General features: G+C 44.4%; 2 protein-coding genes across 2 annotated transcripts in view; one reads left to right on the plus strand and one right to left on the minus strand.

Moving 5' to 3' along the window:
* ARHGAP6 (Rho GTPase activating protein 6) overlaps positions 1-12,063 on the minus strand; it is a gene marked incomplete at both ends in the record, with an annotated part of 318,278 nt that extends 306,215 nt beyond the window's left edge. The window contains one exon of the mRNA XM_082279330.1: positions 11,560-12,063. Coding sequence (XP_082135456.1) covers positions 11,560-12,063 — 504 coding nt within the window. The remainder of the gene's footprint in view (positions 1-11,559) is intronic.
* A 5,118-nt stretch (positions 12,064-17,181) lies between these two features.
* On the plus strand, positions 17,182-21,939 carry LOC309570836 (uncharacterized protein; the record flags this gene model as incomplete). The annotated part of the gene is made up of 3 exons (XM_082277848.1): positions 17,182-18,273; positions 20,729-20,776; positions 20,863-21,939. 2 exons carry the CDS (start codon positions 17,182-17,184, stop codon positions 20,735-20,737), a joined length of 1,101 nt encoding a protein of 366 aa, XP_082133974.1. The 3' UTR covers positions 20,738-20,776; positions 20,863-21,939.
* Between the last annotated feature and the right edge of the window lie 3,127 nt (positions 21,940-25,066).

Here is a 25,066-nt window from a genome sequence, read left to right on the forward strand (position 1 = left end):
CCACATTCTAGGGCAATCAGAACTTCCATTTACCATCTGATCAGCTGGATGCTACCGGTTTAAAGAACTAAAGTGCACACATTTGGACTTTGATAACGCACTGATACAGCCTCCAGATGTGTTTCTAAACACAGGTAAGCTGTACAAGCTGAAAACAACAAACGATAGTAGAAGGCAAATATTATATAGCAAGTTGTGCTAAAGCACATAGCTATCATCACAAAACAAGCACAAACAAAGCATGCACATTTGAAACAGCAACAGCTGAAAGTGCTACTAAAATGAAAAACTGCACAAGAAAACATGAACAAGGCCTAAGACGTCTTTACAGCTAAAAAATAGTAGTCATTCATGTGGAAGACCTCAGCATTACAGTCCTCCTTCTCTGAGAAGGAAGAAGAAAGAAGGCGCTAATTACACTAGCAAAAAGTAACAATACGAAAGATCTAGAATAAGATTTCAAAAACTATCTAAATAATCTAGGAACTCAAGGTTCATCTTCAAAAGTGAGTCAGAAGCTTTAGAAAATCCCATCACAGAGATGATGATGAGAACTACTCAGGGAGCACAAAGCACTGTGGCAGCCAGTACAGACCACACACGGCTGGGTCCAACACCAGCCTTTCATCTTACTGAACCACACTGAGGGCCTGGAGATGTGGCAGGCAGAGCCGCAACGTGCTGAGCCACGCCAGGATGGCATCTTGGCCTTAGCGCTCCCAGCAGTAAACCAGGACATTGCACCATGAGCAAGACAGGGCAGGGACACCCAAGCAGAACTCAAAGCTCTTCTCTGCCCAGCAGTGGTGGAACTTCAGTAGCAATCATGCTTTCCAGCCTGGTGTTCACTTAGCTACTCATTTACCACACTGTGTTGCCTTCTGCCCTTCCTTACCTCTTCTATTTGAACCACACAGCTGTGAATCACCTTTTCCTCTTCTTATGTTCTGATCCATGAAGGAAAAACGTACTTACTGAGACTGTAAAGGTTATGAGTCCAAGCCATCGAAGCTTTGTTTTACTGTGGGCAAGATCCTTCTGTCAGCCCATTTTCATACTTGATGCTGGAGGCTGCACCTGCTTGACAAAACCTCTGCCAGCTAAATGTAGACTTGCCAAAATCATTTCTCAAGAGCACGGAAAAGACACACAGATCTGATATTGATCAACATGATCCAGAAGCTCAAAAAACCCACTGCTGCATTGTAAACAGCAGCAAATTATGACCTGTACTCCTTTTAAATAGCAGAATGGAAGCATTTATTTCAGCAAGCCAATTTGGTACCAGCTTTTTCCAGGCTGTGTGGCCCCATCTGCCTATTCCAGTTTAGTTTAGCTTTGACTGATCCCAGTTACGTAACTGTACCCTTAAGCTCATAAATTGTAAGGTCAGTATCAGGTTAAACTCTTGCTGTGTAAGACAATATAGGCAAATCCTGAACAGTCCTATTACCACACCTATTTTTCTCTGTATCTGATGCAATTCCCAGCTCAAAGCTCAGCAGGAGATTTCCTTTCCTTCTTGCATACCTCTTCAATTTTTTCCTTCTTCCATTTCTCTCACAGATCATTTTTACTTTTATAATGCAAGATTACAAAAATGAAAGTTAGAAAAGCTAAATTGACTGCTACGCTTCTGAACCATCATTTTATTACAGTCATTGAACTGAAGTGTTTTAGGCAGCGCATCATATGGCCTGTCATGAGCACACTGAATTACCATGAAATGGTAGGAAAAGTTAACTGTGTTTTGCCAAATCTTCAATATTTTTAAACTTAAGCCACAAAAAAGGGCACAGCTCAACAACAGAACAAGTCTGTCCTAACAGCACGCTGTCCTGAAGGCATAAGCCCTTTTAGCCCTGGGCTCCCTGGTGCCGGAAGAAGCAGGCTGGATTGGTTAAATGAGCTGACAGGCTGACCTGGCAAGAAGTTACTAAAACTTCCCTGCCAAATCCCTGCTGAAGTTCTGCTAGAGCACTGTCCAGCTGCCTCTGAAAGCACTTGAATTTCAGAAGGGTTTGGTTGTGGTTTTGTTTTGAATTTTACTGACATCTTTAAAGAGCCACCCTGGCTTTCTTTGCATTTGTGAGACACCAGGAGTAGCATAAGAGTAGGATATGCCTCACAGAGTAGAAACATACCAGCAGCTTTGGAGAATGATTGAATGAGAGAAATTACTCTTCTTACAAGCCTGCTTCAAATGTTGGTGCTGGAGAGCATCATAATTTCTGTAGCTCAGCAACTTTTGTCCCATCAAAGGTATGTTGTAGCACAAGGGAGAACAGCAGTTTTCATTCTACCATGGAAAGAAACGATACTCTGAGTCACAGAATCACAGAAAATATTAGGTCAGAAGGGACCTCTGCAGGTCATCTGGTCCAATCTTCTACTCAAAGCTGGGTCTCATCCTAAAAATTTGATTGAATCCTTTGGGCCTTGACCTGTCAAGGGCTGAAAATTTCCAAGAACAGAGATTCCACAGCCTCTCTGGGGAATCCATTTCAATAGTTAACCACTCCTGCTGTGAATGCCTTTTTACTTAGATCTACTCAAAATTCCTCTTGCTTCAACTTGTGACTGTCATTGTACAACTCTGACAATACCCAGCTGCATCTTTTCCTTAGTCCCCATGTAGGTAGTAAAAGTGGATTTTCATCCCCCCTTAATTTTTCTCCAGGCTGAAACAAATCTCATCCTTTTCTTACGCATTAAGCACTCTCATCCCTTAATTGTCCTAATGGCCCTCCACTCCATTTGCTCCAGTTTGTCAACATCTCCCTTCTGCAAAGGAGTCCAGATGGGGCCTCACAAGGCTGAAGTCACTTCCCTTGACCTGCCTGTTACCTCTCTGCTCATGCAGCCCAGTATGCAGGTATCCTGCACTTCACCTTATGCACCTTCCACAGCTCACTAAAGGAGTTAGATTAACTCGTTTTCCTCTGGTCCATGTGAGGTGGTGTAATTTACCTGCTTTTGGGCTAAAAAACAGGTGGGAGGCTCTGTTATGTAATTTACTCCAAGAAAGAAAAGTATTTTAATCTGTTACATTCACTCTGCCTCTGTTCAGGAGAGGTTTACGAAACAGAAAGGTTCCATCTGAGCCTTTACAGAGCGAGGAAATCGTATGTGCTCATACCTCAAGCAGAGAAAATCATCAAGAAGCATTTTGGACAGCGAGCCAGAGACTTCAAAAATATGCAAATTTGCCAATGTAAATCTTACTAACTATTCTATTAAAAAGTTGCTTTAAAACCCTCCATATGTATTGGCTGCCAATTGCATTGCATTCCTTTAGTGACTACAGAATTGAGGCACTTTATCTCTGAAATAAAACTTCCAATTGTGTCTATTTAAGTAATTTGGCTGCCTAATTCTCCTGGCTTGCTATGGTTTGATACCCACTCTCTGGCACAGCCCACTCCGTGTAGCATTTCTGAGTCCGCCGCCCCCTTCTAAAGACCGACAAGATGTGTCCCTGTGGTGTGCTGGAACAAGAGCTGTCACTGGATGCAGACACAAACACATGCCTGAGAAACAGTAGTGAAGCAATGAGCAAGAGGCACGCCATATTTTGTCAGTAGGAGTGTTATGAAATAGCCACAAGAAAACTCAACCATGTTGTTCTAATTTATGACAGAGTAGATAGGGTCTTTTTCTGGAACATGAAAATGTAATCCATCCCAGTCTCTCTTTCCCCACCACCCCTTTCAAATACTAGTCTGCACTGTCATCAAATTAATTTAACAGTTAAACAGAGCTGATTTCCAACCAGGACCTTACAAGGTCCTTTAGCCTTCCTATAAACACATACACTTTCAAAAGGAATTGTGGTGATGAGATTGAGAGCAAAATATCACCCAGAATCCTTTAAAGATTGAAGACAGGGAAAACAGAAAAGGCATTTCTTCATGATTTAAGAAAGATAAATATGAGATTCAAACAATCAAAATAACAACATTTGAGAAGTGATAGCAGATGTGCCAATCCACATTCTTTAGCTTCAAATTCTCCCATTCCACGTAATTGTCAGCTGGCCCCAGAGCCTCACAGCACTGTATAATGAAACAATTGCACATCTTCTAAAAACAGAAGATGGTGAGATCTCTTAAACAGCTTGCCCAAAGACACTATTGTGCCAAAATTTTTATGGGTTTATTCAATAAATTAAAAGAAATACCTCCTATGGGAAGCAAAAGACATAACAGAACTGAAAACATTTCCTGTAGGAGGAATATTTTTAAACTTTTACAGAGAGAGGCAAATGAAAACTGAACAGAGCACAGCCAACTGGTTTCTCACCACATTACTCTCAGTAGGGTGCTACTCAACTGAAATTACCCTTCAGAGAAAAAACGAAAAAGTTAGTGCTCAGAAATCATCTTGCCATATTACAACAGTGGTAGAAAACAAAGGGATAAAGTAAATAAAACCTGAAAATAGAAATGGAAAATTTGTATTAGTCTTCCTCTTGCAAAATCAGTTTTAGACGCTCAGCAGAGGTACAGTTCCATCACTGAAAATCAAGTCCAGGCTAACTCCAAGGCAATGCAAAAGTAATCTTAATTGCACTAAAAAACCTAAAACTAAATCTTTCATTTGTTAGCAAGGTCTGTAACATACTTTGTACTTTGCTGAAAACCAATTTGTCCATTTATGAGAACAAAAGTACTCATTAACATTAGACTTGGCCAACCCAAATAGGAGGCAACAGCTACAGTAAAGCAGCTTTTTTTTATTTTTCAGTATGAATTTCAGGTGAGGAAAGCAACAAGACACAGTATTGTCCTTTTTAATGTTTGGCAGGGAGGATAACTGAAGATACACATAAAAAGGAGTCCTAGAAATGGATAAAAGACAAGCCCAACTTAAAAACGTCCAAGTGCATGGAACAGGAGCTCAGAACTTAGCAGGTGAGAAAGAGAAAAGCAAGTTCCCAGCAGCCACCAGGAGAGTTTCTGCATTGGAATGAGCATTCATGTGCATCCTCACTAAGTGCAGTGCTCAAAAATCTCTTTTTGACCTTACACACTCATAGAGTCCTCATGGGTAAATACTTAAGTCAGAAAGTCTTTTCTTTGAGAGGATACAGAAGAGATGAAGTAGGAAGATCCAGAAAAGACAATTCTGGTTTCACAACTGGGGATGCTGATGCAAGCTGTTCCCATAGCCAGGACTGTGAGGATGATGACCCAGGGATGACAGCTTTAGGGTGTGAAACTGATGCTTGGTTTTATGAGCCAGAGACACAGTACCTAACCTACTTAGGTCCAAAAACACAAACATGTGGTACCCAGCATCTGGTTCCAGTACAACAATGTGGCAAGCATCAGGGACTGGAAGCTCATCAAATCCTTCAAAAACACTCTCAACTCTCCCAGGGATTTAATAATTCTTAGCTGACAACTGGAGTGGAAAAAACGTGTAACTTGAAATAGCCAGTCTGTATACATCTAGGAAAAACTAAAACTCAACCAGAAAGCCTCCACATACATCTCCATTGACATGTATTATCGTTACAGGATAAGAATAGAGAAAAAATAATAGAAATTATTTTGAACTAGCACAGCTTAAAAAATTTTAGAAAATAATTAATACAACAGTTTTAAAGAGAGGTGAAGAAAGTAAATTCCTAAGATTGAATGGTAACTAAAGGCTTTGCTTCCTTCCTGGTACTCTGGTTTGATAGTAGTCACCAGCCAAAAGGAAAGCACACATCTTAGTACTCTGTTGAAGTATGAAAGTTCAGTACCTTCCAAAATTGGCCAGTGAGTTGCAATGTCAAATTCCAATGAAGTCTGAACCTTGCCCTGAACCTCCTTATTGCTCCCTTTCCATTTTCCATAAATTGAATGGAATATTTGGCCTCTTCTCCCACAATCCAGACACCTGGTTCAGTTAGCAACCAGTGTAACCCAGGAGGTACAAAAGGTACATTTTAAAATGTTAGCTCAATTCCAGTAATCCTTATGCTCTCAAATACTGTGCCACATAGCCAAAGAATCAAACATGAGTGGTGTTTTATCATGTTTAAAGAGACTAAGACAGGATTGCCATTATAATTTTGATTTTCAGTATCTTTTTTACATGAAGATTTCAACTCTCCAACTTTGACACTGCTACGCTGAAGTTACTACTATGCCATCATGACTGTTCAGCTCTACGTGCTCACAACTCCCTGCTGGTTTCAATTATGACATTTACATCTGGAAGGAAAAAAAATCCCCCAAACAGGCTTAATACCTGTGCACTTATACAGCCAGAACACTGCAGAAGAAACTTCTGCAATGTTCTTCACCTGCAAGCTGTCACAGCTGCAGTTCTTGCCGTACAATAGTCTGCAAAACTAAATGTGCTTCAACTCCACCATGAAGTCAAGACAGCAGTCTGGATTGTTAATATTTTAGAGGTTACTCAAAATTACTTTTCAGTCTCATTTCTATTATTTTCACAAGTTCCTTTCCCATTACTTAAGCAATGCACACTTGAAGAATTCTGTCTGTCCTAGCCATCAACCCCCATATTTTCATCCAGTGTCTTCAGACGTAATTTAGTTGAGAATGGGAAGAGTACATTTGCCAAAATCAGAAATACTGAATATATTTAGTTACTTTTAATGGCATTCCTGTCATGAGAGACCCACAACATTCCTGCCCACCAAATTTTGCTATTATAGAACTCTTACAGCATTGAATGGGACAGACTTATGCTGAGACTAATCTGTGTGTCCAGTGGTTTGGAATGTCTTATGGATGAAAATAAAGCAGAACAGTTAGTTCACTGGTAAATACGAGCACACACAGATTTTTACTTAAAAAAAAAAATCTTCCAAAGTACACTTCTCACACATCTCATTAAAAATCCCCCTCAACAGAAAAAATGCAAGTTAGCCATTTAAACATGCCAGACCCTCATTTTGCTTCCAGGACAGTTAATCAGAGCTCTGCAAGGGAGTATGTTCCAACATGTCTTCTATCCATACAGCAAAATCCCTGGGATAGGTATCAAGGTGCTTAAGGGTAACAGACACTGTGCTCACAATTGATGTCCAACCTGAACCTCCACTGAGAAAGCTTGAGGCCATTTTCTCTTGTCCTGTCACTGGCTGCCTGAGAGAAAAGCCAACCCCCACCTTGCTACAATGAAAGAGAGAATCTGACACTGCCTTCCCAATGAACTTAAACTCTGAAGTATCAAGCCAGTGAACTTACCAAAGCTGACCTCCCAAGGCACCTGTCAGCTGAAGCCTGTGCTGTGAACATTCACTACTTCTGATGGCCATGCTATAAAATAATTCAGTTAAACTAATGTTGTTCTGATAGTGAAGATTGGCTTCTCCAACATCCTTGCAGCTCGTCACAGCTTGGCCAACCAGCAGCGCAGGAGACACCTGGACAACTCCTGGCTTCTCCCCCAAAACCTGGTGAGGAACAAGTGCAACCTTCCCTCCCACGCCATGGAAATCTCCTCCTTTAGTGATCAACAGAAAGCCTTTCTGGGCGACCCAGGGATCGCAGGTAGAGTCAGGAGGAGGAGGTGACGAATGGCTGAGGCATCCACCCGCAGCAACCCGGTTTCACTGAGAAGCAAATTGCAAACTAAGGATGCTGCCCCCTGCCACCCAGGGGCCAGGCGTGCAACTGGGAAGGCTGCAGATGTTATGCTACCATTGCTTTAAAATCAGCTTCCCCCCCAAAAAAAGCATATTAGTTGGAGATGGTAATGTTTAATTAGTTAGTTACACACAGACTATGACAGCAAAATAATCAGGCCATTGAAGCTTAAGTTCTAGATTTGGTTCATCATAACAAATTCATTACTCGGATACATTCCCATGATTTGCCATATTTTTTATACACATGTTGTGGCTTTCCATTACCATCTTTAAGACAGAAAAATAAGCAGAAGAATTAACACAACTTGAGACTTCACACAGATCTATTAATCTTGAGTAATTCTGGACCCAGCAAACGTATTTCAGCCAGTCAATGTAAACGCTTGCATCCTTAACCTGTACAGGACTACTCAAATATGTTAGCATAAATGTGTGACCAATTATTGGCAGAATCAAGGCATCAAGGTATTTCTAGATATTTCTACCATCTTGTCCATGATATTTAGTTTACTTAGAGAGTCACTTGAGCATATGAAGCACTTAATGAAAGCATAATAGACTTAATTTTGCAAGTGAAAGTGAATTTTCTTTAAGGAAAATGGCATAAAAGGACAGCTGGGAATGGAGGATGAATGGTTATTTTCCCCTTATTAAAAATCCCCCTTGTCTTTGTCCTACTGAAACCACTGGAAATGTTGTTGCTGATTTCCACAGACCCAGGAATGGGTTTTTTTATTTAAGCAGCTTATATACATAAGCAGAAAGGTGAATGAATAGCTGTCAGCAAAGTAAAGCTCTAACAAAAATAATCTTTACAGTTGTAAAATATTATTGTGAAGAAAACAACCTGTCAATAAAGAAGTGCCAGGTCACGGAGTAGTGAGAGACACATCTGTCAGATGAGGCTTCACATTCAAAAATCTGTGGACCTAAGCATACAGGGCTAACACACTTAGGTGTGACCTGCTGCTGAAACTGGAAATCCCCTGTGCATTCAGGCATTCCATTAAAAATTATTTATGAATGGTGGCATGAACTTAGCAGCAACCTTTCTCTCCCTAGGCCAATAGACAGGCTTGTGGTATAAAATGCAAAAGTCAAAGAATTACAATGCAAAAAAGGTAAAATAAGCAATCCATTTTATTCTCATGGCCTCATAACAAAGTTAGTATGGACATTGTGGCCTCATATACAGAAATCCCAGATAAGTAGGGCATGCATGCTTTAAAGCCTGACTAGAGCTGGGCCAGGTGCCCCTACCCCTGCAGCCCCAAGGCACCAGTTGTCCTGGCAGGATTCATCCAGCGCAGGCTGCAAACCCCACCTTCAGCATGTCCCTCTAGGTGCCACCACACAGATCCAGCCTGAACAGGTGCAGGAGGTCCTGCCCAGAAGTTATAATACTGAAGGGGTTCTGAAGAGCAAACCTCCATGGCATTTTTACTTCTCTTTACTCCTTTACACATTAAGGTAGCGGGGGAGAAAATAATTCCCACATGTATCTCCTAGTGCATAACCCTGTTGCTTCCACAGTGGCTCTAGAGCAATATTTTCTAAAAAGAGCAATTACACTGAAGGTGTTGGAATGAAGGTAAAGAAAACAGATTTTGCAATGAACATTTATTTTACTCCCAGCTAACAGGATTGGAATTTTTAAGTACCACAACCAAAACTTTCAATGTTCATTTTCATTAGGCAGTCATCTGTTCAGCTGTCTTTTACAGCCGACTAAAATCATCATTGTGATGTATTTCATTTCCTAAGTTGAATAGAAATGGAACTACAGATTTCTTATTGAGAATACAATAATTTGAATAATGGGACCTTTTAAAGTTATAATATTATAAGCAGTTACTTCTTTTTCACCCAATAAAATGTGGATTTTTTCACCTCCTCAAGCACACTTTCTTTGCTGCAGCCAGGATGAAGCTGCAAAGACAAAAAAATCCTTGGCTTCCAAAAAACTGAACCTTTTCAAATAAACGCTAAATAGGAAGCAAACAACTAAATCCTTCAGTAATAATGCTATTTTATAATGACACCAGACTCAATGACCATTAGGACACATCCCTAAAATATGAAGGGGAATAAGATCAAAATTACAAATGTGCAGCTTCTTTTAAAATATAGATTAATATGATTTGTACATGTCTTTGCTGAATAAGTAAGTTCATATTTCTATACCATCTTGAAAATAGCAACTCTGAAACTACCAAGTATCACGTTAAATGACAACTGACATAAAATGCTACCAATTCATAGTGACAACACTGACCCTCTGCAGGAGGCCAGCACACCCTGCTCCTGCATCACAGCCTCACCACTGTGACAGCTGGGACAATGACATCCCTCCCAAAAAAAGGTTTGACTATTTAAAAATGCTAGACACACACCAAATTAAGAAAGGACCCAGTATTTTTCAATCTGCAGTCTGAAGATGTGCTGTGCTATGTGTTTTGACAACATACAGATCTGAAAAAAATGCCCCAAGTGTCCATCACCTTCAAATAGATTCAGAGAAAACCTGCCTAGATTTACACATCAGAGACTGTGCTGTGAGTCTCGGACTATGTCAGGAAACTCTGCACAGGAAATCTTATGTATCTTATACTTTTTGACGTACCCTATAAAATCATAAGTGGATAAGCAGCAAACTTATCCTTAATTAGTGTGACCACCTATTATCTCACTGTCCACTGGCGGGTTTTTGCCACTGATGCTGCAACTCCCACAAAGTTCTTTGACATCGTGAATTTTTTACTATCTTAAAATTCAAGCATCAAGATGAACTCTTGCTAAGAGTAACTTCTGATTACAAGACTTCATAATAATCCATTTTTTAAAACTGATAAAATTCTTCATCACCTCTTTCAACATTAGCCAGCATGCCTGAAGTCACCACCCACATGTTGACACTCCATCCCAGTTGGCAGATGTTGACAACTTTTATACTCCAAGCAAACAGGGGGATATGGGAGCTCAGGTAAGAGGCAGCCTTTGCCCTTAAAAACTACATTTTGTAATCTTGTGCTGTCATGGTGCCTAGTTTGGCTTTGGATCTCAGATCACTGCGTAAAGTAACCATCTTACAAGGACTTCCACATCCCAGTGCAACAATGGGACTGTTTTATTGATGCATCTAATTATTACCGACTATTTATAGTAAGTACATCTGAAATGGAAATTGAAATGGGAATGGAAATGGCTGCCTTCTGATCCCAGTTCTCCAGAAGGCACTACTAAACAGTTAAGCAGGAAGCCTCATCACCATGAACAGGATGGAGAATTTCTTAAAACAAAAAAATTTCTTCTTCTTCTTGTGCTACACAGGGCTCAGCATAACCAACTCGCTGAGCAATCGCTACCAGGAAACAACACTACATTTTTTGAAAACATTCGTCCACATGGTATGGTATCTGCAGCCCAACACCGACGACATCCAAGTTAAATGAATAAATATTTGCATTGCAAAGTTGGATTTGTCTTGGAATACAATTGCTCCTCATGTGGTTTTGACACATGTGCGCTGTCAAATAAATCACAGCTCACTGGGTGTGCACATTAAAAATAATTTGTCTATCTTGTTAGAAGCCATCACATACTTCAGTTTAAGAGGTGTGAAACTGGAAGGGGAAGGTTTTACAGGCGTGGGACAACTACACATGGAACCCATCGACGGAACGTCAAATACCCCGACCCTCCGGCGCCGCAGATGCCAGCTCCCAGCACCAACAACCACGGCGGCCTCGACGGCCCCGCCGCACGGAGCGGACACGCGCGGGGTCTCTCCGAGCCGCGCACCCACCACCGGGTGGGCGCTGCTAGAGCCCCGCGAGGCCGCCCCGCCGGACGGACGGACGGACGGGCGGGCGCGCAGCGGCGGCGCACGACGGGGGCGAGGGCAGCGCGGCGAGTGCCCGTCCCCCGGGGGCGGGCGTGCCTACCTCGGATTTCCACACGACGTAGGCGGCGGGGCGAGGCTCCGGCGGCGAGGGTTGCCCCTTCCTCTGCTGCAGCCAGCGCCGGGGCGAGGAGAAGATGCTGTTGGCGGGGCTGGCGGTGCCGCTCAGCGCCAGGGCGGAGGGGGTGCGCGCCAAGAAGGGCAGCTCGCAGCCGGGGCTCCGCTTCCCGCGGAGGCTCTCCTCGTCAAAGAGAGCGCTGCCCGGCGGCGACCGCTCCAGTGGAGTGCTGGGGGTGGAGAAGGAGGCGCCGTGGGGCGGCGGGGCGCCCCGAGGACCGCGGCGCTCCCCCGGGGGGCTGCCGGCGGCCCGCGCCCGCGCCGCCCGCCCCGCGCCCTCGCCGTCCTCCCGGCCGCCGCCGATGATGGCGGGGTCGAGGCTGCGCGTCTGGCGGAGCCTCCGCTTGGAGAGGCTCTTGGCTGCGGCGGGGGCGGCGGCGGCCGGGGAGGAGCAGGAGAAGACGCTGCTCAGGAGGCTCTGCGCCGACATCGCGGCGGGCGCTGCCCCGGGCACGGCGGGGCGGCCGGCGGTCCTGCCTGGGCTCTCGCTGCCTCTGGCTCCAGCCCCCGCCACGGCGGCGCGGAGCCGCTCTCGGGGCGTCCCCCGCGCCCGGGCTCAGTCCCCGGCAGCGCGGCCCGACGGCGGCACCGCGGGGCTCATGGCGGCGTGCGGCGCTGGGGCTGCTCCGGGGCTGCCGCCGGCGCGGTCACTTTGCTGGGAGGGAGAGGGAGGGAAAAAAAAAAAAAAAGTTACGAGAGAAAAGGGGAGGGAAAACGGCAGCAGCGGAGCTTTTATCTGGGCTCGCCGCAGGCTGCCAGAGTCACTCCCCCCTCGGCCGCGACGCGCAGGGGAGTCGCGGGCCGCCCCACACACACACACCCCGTCGGGTCCAGCGGTGGCGAGGCTCGTCTGCTTCCTCACACGGGGCGGGGAGAGCCGCTCCCGGTGTCGCCTGCACCTCGGTGTCGCGCCGGGCTGCGCGGGCAGCGGCGCTGCGGGTCCCGGGCGCTGCCGCACTGGGACGGTGCAGTTGCGCTTTGGGGAGGGATCGAGTAGCGGCTGTTTTCCGGAACGATCGTTCCCGAGGTGCAGCCAAGCCTCGGTCTGGCCTTTCTGAGCCCTGCGCCGCGTCCCACTCCTGCCCCGGCTGCTGCTTATGGGACCCCCGTCCGCCCCGGCTGTGTCGGGCAGAGATGATGTCTTCAAGAAAAACTTCCAGCAATAAACAGGATGCTCACCGTGTGCAGCACACGGGACAGGGTCTTCAACGGAGCTCGACCTGTACCTGTGTGCCGGCCCATGTCTCTCTTTCTATCCTCTGCCAAAACACCTACTTTGAGGGCACATGGACGTGAGCCCCACAGGCAGCATGGGTCACCAAGACCTGTAACTCTTCTGCTGAGTACCTCACAGCCACAGAAAAAGAAAGGAGTGGGACCAGTGGAGCTAAGCCTGCTGAGGAGTAGTAACTAAACATGTCTGATCCTCCATTGAGATTTTCTCTGTTCCCACTCCAAGCATAGGCAAGGAAACATTTACCAGAGAAACAGAACAAACTTATGCAAAATTATAAAGAAATGCAGAAACAACACACAGAGAGGGACAATACCATGCAGCCCCATGAAGGCAGCCAGCTCCTTCCTCACCTGGAGTGAAGGAAGAAGCCCCTCAGCTGCAGAATCTGACTCCTGCCTCTTCTCCTAGATGGGAATATTAAGAGTTCTCCCCTCACAGGGGGAGTTCAGCAGATGCTTGTCAGGTTCTTTCTGGATCCCCAACACCATCATTTACTTAGTGTTTAAACTTTATTAAGTAACCTTTAGCTTCATGGGTGGGTTCGGTTCTGTTGCTATTGTGTCAGTGAACGCTACAGCCGTTATATTTTTCAAGTTGGAAAGCAAAACACAGAATCAAATCCTGTTTTTCTTCCTGACCTATACTTTTATATGGAGTAAGTGGAAGATGCCCAAGGACAACTCGAGTGCAAGTGGCGAACCTCTGCAGTCTCAGATGAACTCACAGTTAGACTACTGATTTCATGGGGCCTAAGCACCCTTCTTTTGACTTGAAAACCCACCGGCTCCATAAACCCTCCAGTCTCCCCAAAACTCTCACAGGCAGCTCTTAGAAAATTTCCCTAGAAAAAGCCTGGTTATTTTGAAAAAAGAAAAGTGCTTTAGCATGACACAAGGCTTATTTTCTCCTCATGCTGCATTTTTGCCTCAAGCCCTAGTGCAGGGTTGTGTTGTTCTCTCTGGGGTCCTGAAGCCAATGCAGGTAAATGCTCTATGGCAGCACTTTCGGGTTTCATCAATAGAGTAGACAGTTCTCTGTGGCTTTGTTTAAGGTTCACAAAGAGCAAGAGCACACAAGTCAATCCACTTTCAAAGGGAGGTGTTCTGATTCTAGGTAATGTTTCCGAATGAGATTTTTTTTTTTTTTTTGGTCTGCAAAGTAGCTTTCCCCTCTTATTTTAATAAACTGTCCTATTGCCTAATTCCAAGTTCCTCCACAGCTAAGGTTGCAGCTGTTTCTGTTTAAAGCTTCATTTCATTTTGCCTCTTCATTAATGCCTTCAATAAGTTCTCATGCTTGAGACTAAAAAGAAAGTCTGAAGCATAAAACAACAATCTGTGTTTGTTTCTGCAGTTCTGTGCCCATTCTAGCAATTTGGTTGAGAGACACATCTGCAATACAACCCTACATACGTGTGGCTCCAAGTATTCTCTTTTTTTGTCCTCTACAAACATATCATGGGAACATAAAGGGACAGGAAGACATGAGGAAAAATGCAGAGAGGGAAATTCAGAGCTGTAAGGAACTCATCACGTGAGGAGTAGAGAGGACAATCACATTTGCTTCCAAAATTCACCAGAAACAGTTCCCGCCACTCTCTGTGAGGTGCCCTGCCCACTTTGAAGAGCTGATACTCTTGGGCACAGCTGGTTGCCAGCAGGCAAACCTCCAAGTTTCCGATTCAGATCCTTATACACTGCATACACAGCCTGTGAAAGGAGACTGAAACGATCAGATAAGTGCATAGTTAGGAGCATACATCAGCTTACGAGTAGCTACTCTAAATGAAGTGGAGGCAAAGCATTCTTATTTCCACCTGCTTCAGCCCAGGTATTTCTTACTGCCCAGCTGGTTTAGTTCATGAAAGCCCTCATGAAAAATTATAATTTTCATAAGACAGAGACCTGGAGGATCACAGCTGCAATTCAAAGAGTAAATGCAGCATATGTATAGATACGTTCCATGTAGACAACTTCACTAATGGTCTTAGCTGCTGTCTGCATCTTTCAGGGGAAACGGCAATAAAAGCACTTGTTAATTATTTTTGAGGTTTCTGTTCATCATCACTATGAACTGCATTATTGTTAGACCTGACAGCACCACCCTGAAATAGGCTTGAACTCTAGTGGGCATGGACAAAAACATAGTCCTAATTCCCAAATTTTACTGATTACTTCCAGCCACAAGATTCTGGCTGGGCAGCCATATCTGCAGAGGATTAGTGAGATAATATTAGTTGATCTGATGTTGGTCATCATCCCTTCTCTTCTGAAGCAAAGCACTGGAACAGACTGCCCAAGGAAGCAGTGGAGCTGCTATCCCTGGAGGTATTTAAAAAACTTGTAGAAGTGGCACAAAATGATTCTATGATTCTACTTATGCCTTCATTGCCTTGACCTTCACCAGCAAAGTGTCCCCGCCCTCTGTGCCTCAAGGTGAAAAAACCTGTAAATAGGGGAAAAGGACCAAGTCGTGGATCTTTGCTTGAGGAATCCCAGGCCATGCAAGTCTCAGGAGCCAGTGGGGATGAATCCGAGGGTGCTCAAAGAGCTGGGTGATGTCACTGGAAGGCCACTTTTTAAGTTTGAAAGGCCATCAAGATTTGGAGAGGTACCTAATGGCTTGGAAAAGGCTAAATGTTGCACCTATCTTCAAAAACAGCAAGGACTACCCAAGCTGCTACAGGCTGGTGGCTTCACTTCAGGAAAATCACAAAAGCAAGTTCTCTTAGAAGCCATTTCTGGGCACACAGAGGGGAAAAATGTGACTGGAAAGACCCAGCATGGGTAATCATCAGCACTGAAACAGGTTGTGGAATCCCTATCATTGGTGGTTTCCAAGACCTGAGTGAGAAAGGCACTAAGCAACCTTGTCTTAGTTTAGTTTCTGCCCTTCTGTGACCAGGAAGTTGCACTATAGACCTCTCGAGATTCCTTCCAACTTGAATCCCTCTCTGGTTCTAAACATATATTAATTTTGAATCAAAGTCAAGAAAACTTTAACCTGCATAAAATTTTTAGAGACTTTGCATAAATGCCTATAATCTGACTTAATAACAAGCCCATTGAATGGGTTAGTTTTAGAGAAATGATGGTCTTACTGTTGTTTTAACAATGTCTGGTTTTATAATGCCCCATTAAACTGAAATTGGAAGGAGATACTGCCAGCTGTTTTGGTTGAATTTAAAAAAAATAATTGTTTATCCAAATGTGTGTGTATTCATCTCAAGAATTAAAAAAAAGTCTGTTTTGTTCAGACTTCTGAACAAATCCCTGAAAACAAGGGCGATTCAGAAAATAGCTTTTTGTTACTCGAATTATTTCTTTAGAATTTGTTAAGCATTAAAAAAATTCCCAAAGCCACACTTTTAGCTTACTCTTTTCTTACAGAAGAATTCCTTACTTTGTCATTCCTGGGATTTGATATTTTTGGACAAAAATACTTTTATCTAAATTATATCTCTTCCAGTCTTTCTGTGAAAACAAAAGAGCTGTTATTTTTTTTACAGAAGTCTTGTCTGTATTGCAGTGGAATTGATCTATAGACATTTCAGCACAGCATGCAAGGCTGGTCCTCCAGAAGAGAGAGTGCTACAGAAGTGTTTGTGGAAGCAGCTGTGGAGTGGGTGCATAAGTCCACACAAGGAGCCAGCACCCAGATTTGGCTCCAGTGGGGTTCAACCTTCACCCAGCAGGTGATCTAGTTAGTGCTTAGCTAGGACAGCTGATGCTGTGTGACAGCACACACAAACAAACAAAAAAAAAATTTAAAAAGAAAAAAGAAAAGAAAAAAAAAGAAAAAAAAGCCATTTTCTATAAACGGAAAATGAGGCTTATTTATACTGGGAGAAGTGATCTAATGCCATTACTCCTCAAAACGTTTGCTGCACTGAAGCAATAACAATGACAACTGGGACTGCTACTGTATGTCTACTACATATCCTTACAGCAGTTACATATACAGCATGCGTATGTATTTTATAGCATATAGAATATATAACTAAATATGGTGTACGTATTTATATGTGTGTGTCTACACGTATATACATATGTACGTTTAGATATACATATATATATATAGCATGCATATATATACACTAGTATTGGGGGTTATTTTTCCAAAGAGAGAGAGAGAGAGAGTATTATGCTCTCTGCGCGCCAATCCAAGCATTTCAGTGTCACACAGACGAATCCAGGGAACGTCCCGGGGATCGCCGAACCTGGGCGGGCGGGGGCGGGGATTCGGGCCCCGGGCCCCGCCCCCGCGCGGCCCCGCCCCCCGCCGCGCGCGCCGCCCGGAGCCGCCGTGTCGATGCCACGTGGGAGGCGGCGGAGCCGCCGCCGCCGCCGGGCCGGAGCCGCGGCCCCGCTGACGCTGGGGACGGCGCTCGCCGGGCGCCGCGAGGAGGGGAGGTCGCGGAGCCCCCGGGACCGCGCCGGGATCGCCGAGACCCGATGGGTGCTCGGCGCGGTGGCGCCCGGCTCGCGGCTCGGCCTCCCGGGCCTAGAAGCGCTGGCGGCGGCAGCGGGGCCTAGAGGCGGCTCCCCGCCCTGGGCGGCGCCCTCGCTGCTGCAGGTGCCGGCGGCGGCCCAGCCGGCCCCGCGGCGGGACGGCAGCGACCTGCCCGCCGGCGCGCCCGCCGCCCTGGCCGTGCTGCGCCTTCAGCCCGGCGCCGAGGGCTCGGCGCGGGCGGCCGCGGCCGGGGCCGCGCCGCGCCTGCGGACCGTCTACGTGAACCCGCGCTGGCTGGAGCGCCAGGCCGCGCTGGGGGCGGTGGCGGCGGCCGCCAGCCCCTGCGCCGAGGCGGCGGGGGCGGCGGCGGCAGCGGCGAGCGGCGCGGCCGGGGCCCCGGCTCCGGCTCCGGCTCCGGCGGCGGCGGCGGCGGCGGGGCAGGGCGAGGCCGAGGCGGCGGCCACCCCCTACGTGGGGCTGCGGCGGCCGCTGGGCTACAAGCTGGCCAAGGCCACCAAGGAGCGGATCTGGCGGGGGGAGTTCATTGACCTCTTTTCCTTGCTCCACACAGAGCTGGCCCCCGAGCACGGCCCGCGCCCGGGGGACACGCTGGACCAGTGGGTCTCGGCCTTCCTGGTGTACGCCAGCGTGCTGTGCGAGAAGCACCCGGCGCGCTGCGGAGCCATGTTCAAGTACCTGGACACCATCCGCAAGCTGCACGCCACCTACGGGGGCACCTCCTGGATGAACTACGATGAGGACTTCCGGCGGCGGGCGGCCAAGAACCCCTCACTGCCCTGGGGCGACGTCGACTTGGACCTGTGGATGAAGTGGATGGCGCCCCTTAAGTCGCTTGTCCCCAGGCGCCCGCGTGCTGAGAGCGAGACCCAGGCCTCGCCGGCCCAGCCGCCACCGCCGGGCCAGAGCCCCAAGCAGGAGGAGAAAAGCCAGGTGTGATGGGCCGATGGCCGCGTGTTTCTCTGCTCCGCTGGCTGGGCATGGTGCTCCCTCGGACGGGAAGAGGAGAAAGGGGCAGTTGGGGTGCCCTTGCCTTGGTCGGCAGCTCTCGTCTCATGGCACTGACCCTTTGCTCGTGCTGACCATAGGGACATGGTATCGTGGGTGCCCAGCTGGCCACTGTGAGAGGTGTACGCGTGGATGGATGCTCTGAGCAAATGTTTGAGCATTTGTTTCTCCAGCCACCAGAAAATAGAAACCCCACTAATTCTCTCTTCTGGTATATTTTTGTATTTTCCTGAAGACATTAGAAGAAAGGTGTTCTGTGGTTTTGTTCTTTTCCTCTGAGTTGTCTTTAAAAAAATCAACTTTCTCAGCAGTACAGTTATTTGTATGTAAGACAAAGAGTACAGACTTTCCTGTTACTATGGGAGCATGTGGGCAGTTGCAGGCAGTGTGGGATGGCGAAAAATAGATATGAATAAAGATAAACTTCAATGGCCACAGTGTGCAAATTCACCATGACTTGAAAATGAAACCTGGTTTGGGGCTCAGTAGATTTAATCCACAAATTAGAGCCTGTTTTGTGGGAAAAGATGATGAGTGTGATTAGGAGAAATAGGGAGGATTTAGTGTACTTGTTTTGCTTTCAGTATAGGCATCACTATATGAATTGGTATAACCTGTGGTGGATGCAGGCACATCTACCCTCTCTCCTGCCTGAGGCATGACGCTGAGCTCCACAGCTACAAAGGGCTGCCTGCCTATATTAGGGGTTGTGCTGCTTCTCTTACACTGGTGATTGCAGTCTTCCAAATCCCCAGCACAGAAAATGCTGAATGTTGAGTTTCATGCCAGCTGAATGGTGACAGATTCTGTTATATTGGCTATGTTTGTTTCTAACCAATTTTTTTTTTTTTTTTTTTTTACAACTGTAGAAAGAACCTTTGCCTTCCAGAAGAATTTTTGCTAATTTTTCAGATGCTGTGCTTCCCTGGGATTGCCAGCACATAGTGGCTAAGTTGTTTGACTCATGTTAGCCTGGTCCTTTTACAAGGCATCTGAACATGTTTGGTGTGTCACACCAAGTCTTGCCTTTGGTACCTATCAAAAGTAACTTCCCTAGGCCAACCTGTGACAAAGAAAGGGAGCAAACACCACACAGTAATATAGATAAACCCAGGCCTGTTGACCTTGTGCTTTCTGTGGTCTCTGCTCTGTGTTCTGCAACTTTTTCTGATGTGTCTGTTTACATTTGTCCATTCTCAAGATGAATAGCTCGGTTCTTGTTTTCCTGCAGATCTTATGTGAGCACCAATGGGATATAGCTTTCTTCTCATCTGAGACTGTACCTTCAGCTTGTCATGTTAACCACTCTTGTAACTTCTTCCACAGCAGCTGGTCTGTCAGTGCAGAGCTTTGCTCTGTTGTGTGCTGAGGCACCAGGGGTCTCTATCCAGTTTGATTTCATTGAAATTTCAGTGGTTTTTATCAGTGTCATTGATGTATTTTTTTTTCCCAGAAAGTGTGTAAAAAAAAAAAGAAATAAACATCTTTATTTTAACAAAGTTACAAAATATCAGAAGTTTAATGTTTGTGAAATGAGTGGTACTTCAGCAGCACAATGAAAAAGTAAAATCACTGTGCTTTCGGCCACCTTTCTGTTATTAGAGCAGTTTTTAATGGGTAGCATATAGTCTCTTATAAGTGTTTAAAAATATCCTTAAGTGAAATGATAGTTTGAGCAGCTGTCAAATGTTGATGAGGCCTAGGATAAAGCATGAGTGTATCATTGGCAAGGTTGTAGCAAGGAAATGTTTTCTTGGAGGTGACCTGTGCATTTCCCCCATATCTCCCCAGCTCCTTGCAAGCTCTATTTATGTTGTGTAAAACTGCTTCAGCAAAATAAGATGTGACATCACACTCGGGCAAAAGAATTGTAGAATTAAAATGGGAGAGAATAGCCTTTTATGGGCTTAAGACTTTGGACAGAACCTAAGCTTTTCCACATTCATGGTGCCAAGAGGAAGAGGAGGTGTTTTACAAAAACCTTTTTTCCCAGATTGTTGGTTTGAACTGATTTTTGTTTTCATAATTTCAAGGCAATAGCATTAGGCAGCCTGACTGGATTTCATTTCCCGTTTTAGTCCAAGACTCCTTGAATTTCAGCATCTAGTTTAGTGCCTCTATCTCTTGATACTGTGTTTCCACAGATAGTTAAACAGTAAAAATGAAGTCAAGGTATACAAAGTGTTGTGTCTGAAGATAGCTGTCCTTTCTAAGGCACTGGTGAGAAGCTGTAACTTTGCTTTACGTGGAAAGAACGAAGTGAGAAATTCTAGTTTTAGTTTGAGTGCAATAATTTGTGTGTGTGTAGGATAGCTGAGATTCATTCCTGCAAATTTATGTCTGTATGTATAACTTCAGACAATTCTCTTTTTTTCCCCAGACTCCATGAAAACAGAAGACCAGTTGGGATGGGAGTCAGACTAAGTGGGTGAGTTTATTTATAAAACTGAATAACTTTGGATCTTAAATATTTGCAGATTTGTTAAATACAGAATTTCTTATTGGTGCCAACAGCCTGACTCCGTTGGTGTTTAAGTGGAGCTCTGGTATTCTAGTGCATTCTTTTACCTCTGCTTCTGTTGCGTTGCAAGCTGTGCTAGAGAAGACGTAGGAAATTCATTTTACCCAATCAGCAATTGTAACAATGGACTACAAACCTGCAGAGCAAGCCGGTTTGCTGGAAAACAGGAATTCCTGCAGCGCAGCACTTGTCACAGACTATCCAAAGAGGGCAAAGATTCAGGAAGGTGAATAAATTGAACATTGGTTGAATGAGGTCAGGAACACTGTCCCGGAGGAGAGCCCTGCCCTAAAATACTACTTTGAAAGTAAAAGCCAATTTAATGCGCAGATTAAACCTTCTCATTTGACCAAACTTGTGTGCAATCCTGGATCTTTGCAGATCACAACCGGACACTTCAAAACCCTGTGTATTATATTTGTTAAAAAAAAAAAATAAATCATAACATGTCTTGTTACAGCTGTTACTTTTGCCATTTCATTGAGAGTATCTGCAACATAAATGTGTATTTGACTCAAAAAAGGATCATACACTCGGTATAATAACTCAGGTTGTCAACAGAATTACTCTGTGAGGCTCAGTATCCTCTCTTAATTGTTCTGCATTAACCATTGCTGTCATTGCCAGGGAGCCCAATTGTGCATTACAAAATTCTTCATCAATTATAATAATTGACCTAAGTTATGATTCTGTTTTTATCCTAGTAGAATACTTAAAATCCTGACCATCAGACTAGACCTTTGTAGTCTGGTGTTCATGAAAATCTTTTTCACTGATTCACAGTTTTCATTCTGCATCTCAGTATTTTGTTTTCTCCTTTTTCCTTGCATACTAGGGGGTATGGTCAGGGTAATCCTATGATCCAGTAATGCGCATGATGGAAAGGGTTTGCCTTTAGTTGTTTCAGGAAAAAGCTGCCATTATCTTCTCTCCCTTTCTTGATAGTTCCAATAATATGCATAACATAAAGTGTTTGTAAATTGATATCAAACTGTTTGTGACTTCACCTAAATAAATTTTTATATTTAAATGTTAATCTTATCGGGTTTTTTCCTCCCTTGTTCTTGTATTGCCACTTCCTTTTTGTAATCACTTTTTTTCATCACTTGACCTTTTACACAACTTCTGGTTTTCAGTTATTAAAGCACAACTATTTGAATTTATGAATTTTAAGCACAGTTATTAAAGCACAACTATTTATGAATTTTAACTAGCAAGTGAAAATAAATCAGCCTTTGGAATTTTCTTCCAATATTTTGCATAAAGACTTCATAATGTAGCTGTAGTTGTCGTAGCTTATTCATCTGCCAGTTGTTCAGACAGTGATAGCAAGTATCAGGCCGTGAAAATGAAATAGCTTCTGTACTAAAATATCAGTATCTTAATGGCCTCCAAACTGACACTGATCTAGTAAATGCTGAGATTCCTGCATTTGATACAGTAGAATATAGAGCACTTTTACAGATGTTACAAAGGTACTTTTTGTTTTCAAGAAGGGTCTTAAGCTCAGTCATCAGATCACTCATGCTATTTTTCCCTTGCCCTCTTGTTTTAAGAAATCAGAACTTGGTTGCTCGCTGGTCTGTGCTGTGTTTGTTACCATCATTGCTATATGAACTACATGGCTGCTGCATTGCTGCAGGTATCTCCTGAGCAAGTGCTGTAATAGTGGCAGGATTTAGGGAGAGTTGTGGGAAGAGGTGGATGTGGAGTGAGGAAGGGTGAGCAGATACTGGTCTCAACTCTCTCCCTGATGAATTGTACAAGTGTGGGTCTTAACCTACTGACTCAGAGCAGCAAAGCAGCAACAGTTTTGGTTTTTGTGTCCTCTTCGGGAGCAGCATAGCCAGCTGAAGTCTGAAACACTTCCTAATGTTCTTTGCTGAGACCTTCTGCCAAGAATGTTTTGGGTTTGTTTGTTACTCTCTCCAGCTTTCTTACAGTCTGTTGCCCTTCCTGGCGCTCTGTCACCTCCCAGTCTCCTGGTTGCTACTGGTGCTGGGTTGGACCACCCTGTCTTCCATGTCTGTTGTAGACAATTGCCAGAGCTCTACCTTGCTCTCCAGGGTCAGTGGCTGCTTTAAAGTTGCTGCCTGCTTTCATAATGAAATATATGTTTCGTGTTATTGGCAGTGATGTTTTTGCAACATGTGGGACCTCCTCCCCTCTTTGCTGTTTTTTTTCCTCACTCTCTTTGAGCCACCCTGTAGTTTCGCTGTGGTACTTGTGCATCCTTGCTTTGGGGTTTATTGTTGGGTGTGTGCTTTGCCTCTCATTGCTGTGCTGTAAGCTTCTGCAGGAAAGTTCCTTCTACACTAGTTTCTCATTGAAAGTGTTGGACTTCAAGGGGTTTCTTCAAATTTCATCAGTTAAGTTACTGAAAGGTTTGCTTCTATCCTTGACACTGGGAATAACTCTTTAACTAAGTGCTGTGTTGGGATAGAGCACACACTTGGAGAGAGGCTTGGGATTCAACCATGATTCTGTTACTCTTTGAGTAATTGTGATCTGCAGTGGAAACCAGTGATACACAGGAGTTATTTTTCTATAAATACTGTTTCTCTAAGTCCTATTTCATAGCATGGGGGAATGTCTTTGGTGTTGCTGCAATTTCTTATGCTTTGCTCGAAAAACTTTGAGCATTTTTACAAAAGTGCTGCAGAGCTTTTCACTAAGACTGATGGAATTTCCAGTTGGGGATATTTGTGAAATGTGTGCAAATTGATTTGTTTGGGAGGACCAGCAGCTTATGAAAAGACAGTTTTCTCTCAGTTAAGTAGAATTAAGGGGCATACTTTTGAGGAGTAATTTCAAATAAGTTTCTTTTTAGGGATTTCTAGCAGGATAGCTTTTTTTCCACAGATGTGCTTTTTCATGTGCTGGATTGATATGCATTGTTTTTGCAAAGAACAAATCAAAACTAGTGCAGTATGATTCTGACAGCATAAAATGAGTTGTAACGTACGGATAAGACTAAAATACTTAAGTCTTTAAGCAAGCTGGCGTGCTTGGGGAGCTCAGAGTTGAGCTGTAGCAGAAGTAGAGTCAAATAAATGGGATTTCTAACTTCCACCTGTGGGCAGCAGTTCAGTTTGAGGTATTTGAAGCATCTGAAAAGACAAGGCTGTTACTACTCTTCTGGTCTTATTAGTATAATGATATGTCTTTAAAGATAAGGTGACAGCAGAATGTTTTGCATGTGGGGTAGCCTGTTGCATCTGCAGTTGAACAAAACTACTTCCAGTCTCTGATGAGATCATCTTCATCTGCTCAGTGTGATTTCCAATTTAAGCTTCAAACATTGCTTTCCCATCTTCCACTGTCTCCAATCATCTTACCAACTTGGTTATCTTCTTCATAAAAACCTGGTGAGCACAGCAAACGTTCTGAGGACAGTGTCTGATCAGCCTGTCTGTATGTACAGAGCCTTTCACTCCCTGTGGGTAGTTCTGCTAAGTTGCATGGTCTAGCATGAAGGAGGTCAGAGCGTGTCTTCAAGTGTGGCTGGATGGAGAGCACACTGGAGGCTCCGCAGCTGCCTGCAAGGCTTGTGTGTTTTTGAGAAGCCAGTGGCATTGACAGCATGTTTTTCTGTCCACTCCTCTGGTAAAATCAAACCCAAAAGCCCCAGAGACTGTTGTAACCATTGAGGGGAAGGGATGTGACTCAGTTCTAACAGCCTTAGTGTTGGTGGAAATGTAGCTTAGTGAGTTACCAAACTTCTTTTTAGGTCATATGCTTAACAGGCACTGCAACAATTGATAGTGTCTGTGGAAGTGCTTTTGGTAGCTCTTCCTACAAAGAGATTGTCTCTGAAAACCTGGCTGGAGAAATTATAAAGATCTTATTTTCCCATCTTGTTTTAGTACCCAGGTTTGGTTTTTACCCTGTCATGAAGTTTAGCATGCCTCAGCCCAACCCAATAAAGGACAGAAATTTTTATCCATAAAATCTTCTGGGTCCAGCATTTTTTTTTTTCTTCACCTGGGAATTCTCATCAAAACCACTTGGCATTGTTGCAGTTTAGGAGTTTCTGGGTAATCAGTTAAAGAGCAGTGGAGATTTAAATACATATATATATATACATATAAATACAGGAACATGTTTACGATATCTTACTATTTGTAAACTTGAAATAATTCAAGAAGTACTTTCACCTTTTTTGGTGATTGTTGCTCTTTATTTACTTTAAAAAAT

Source organism: Coloeus monedula (assembly GCF_965178545.1).
Source record: "Coloeus monedula genome assembly, chromosome: 3".
In the NCBI taxonomy this organism is placed as follows: Eukaryota; Metazoa; Chordata; class Aves; order Passeriformes; family Corvidae; genus Coloeus; species Coloeus monedula.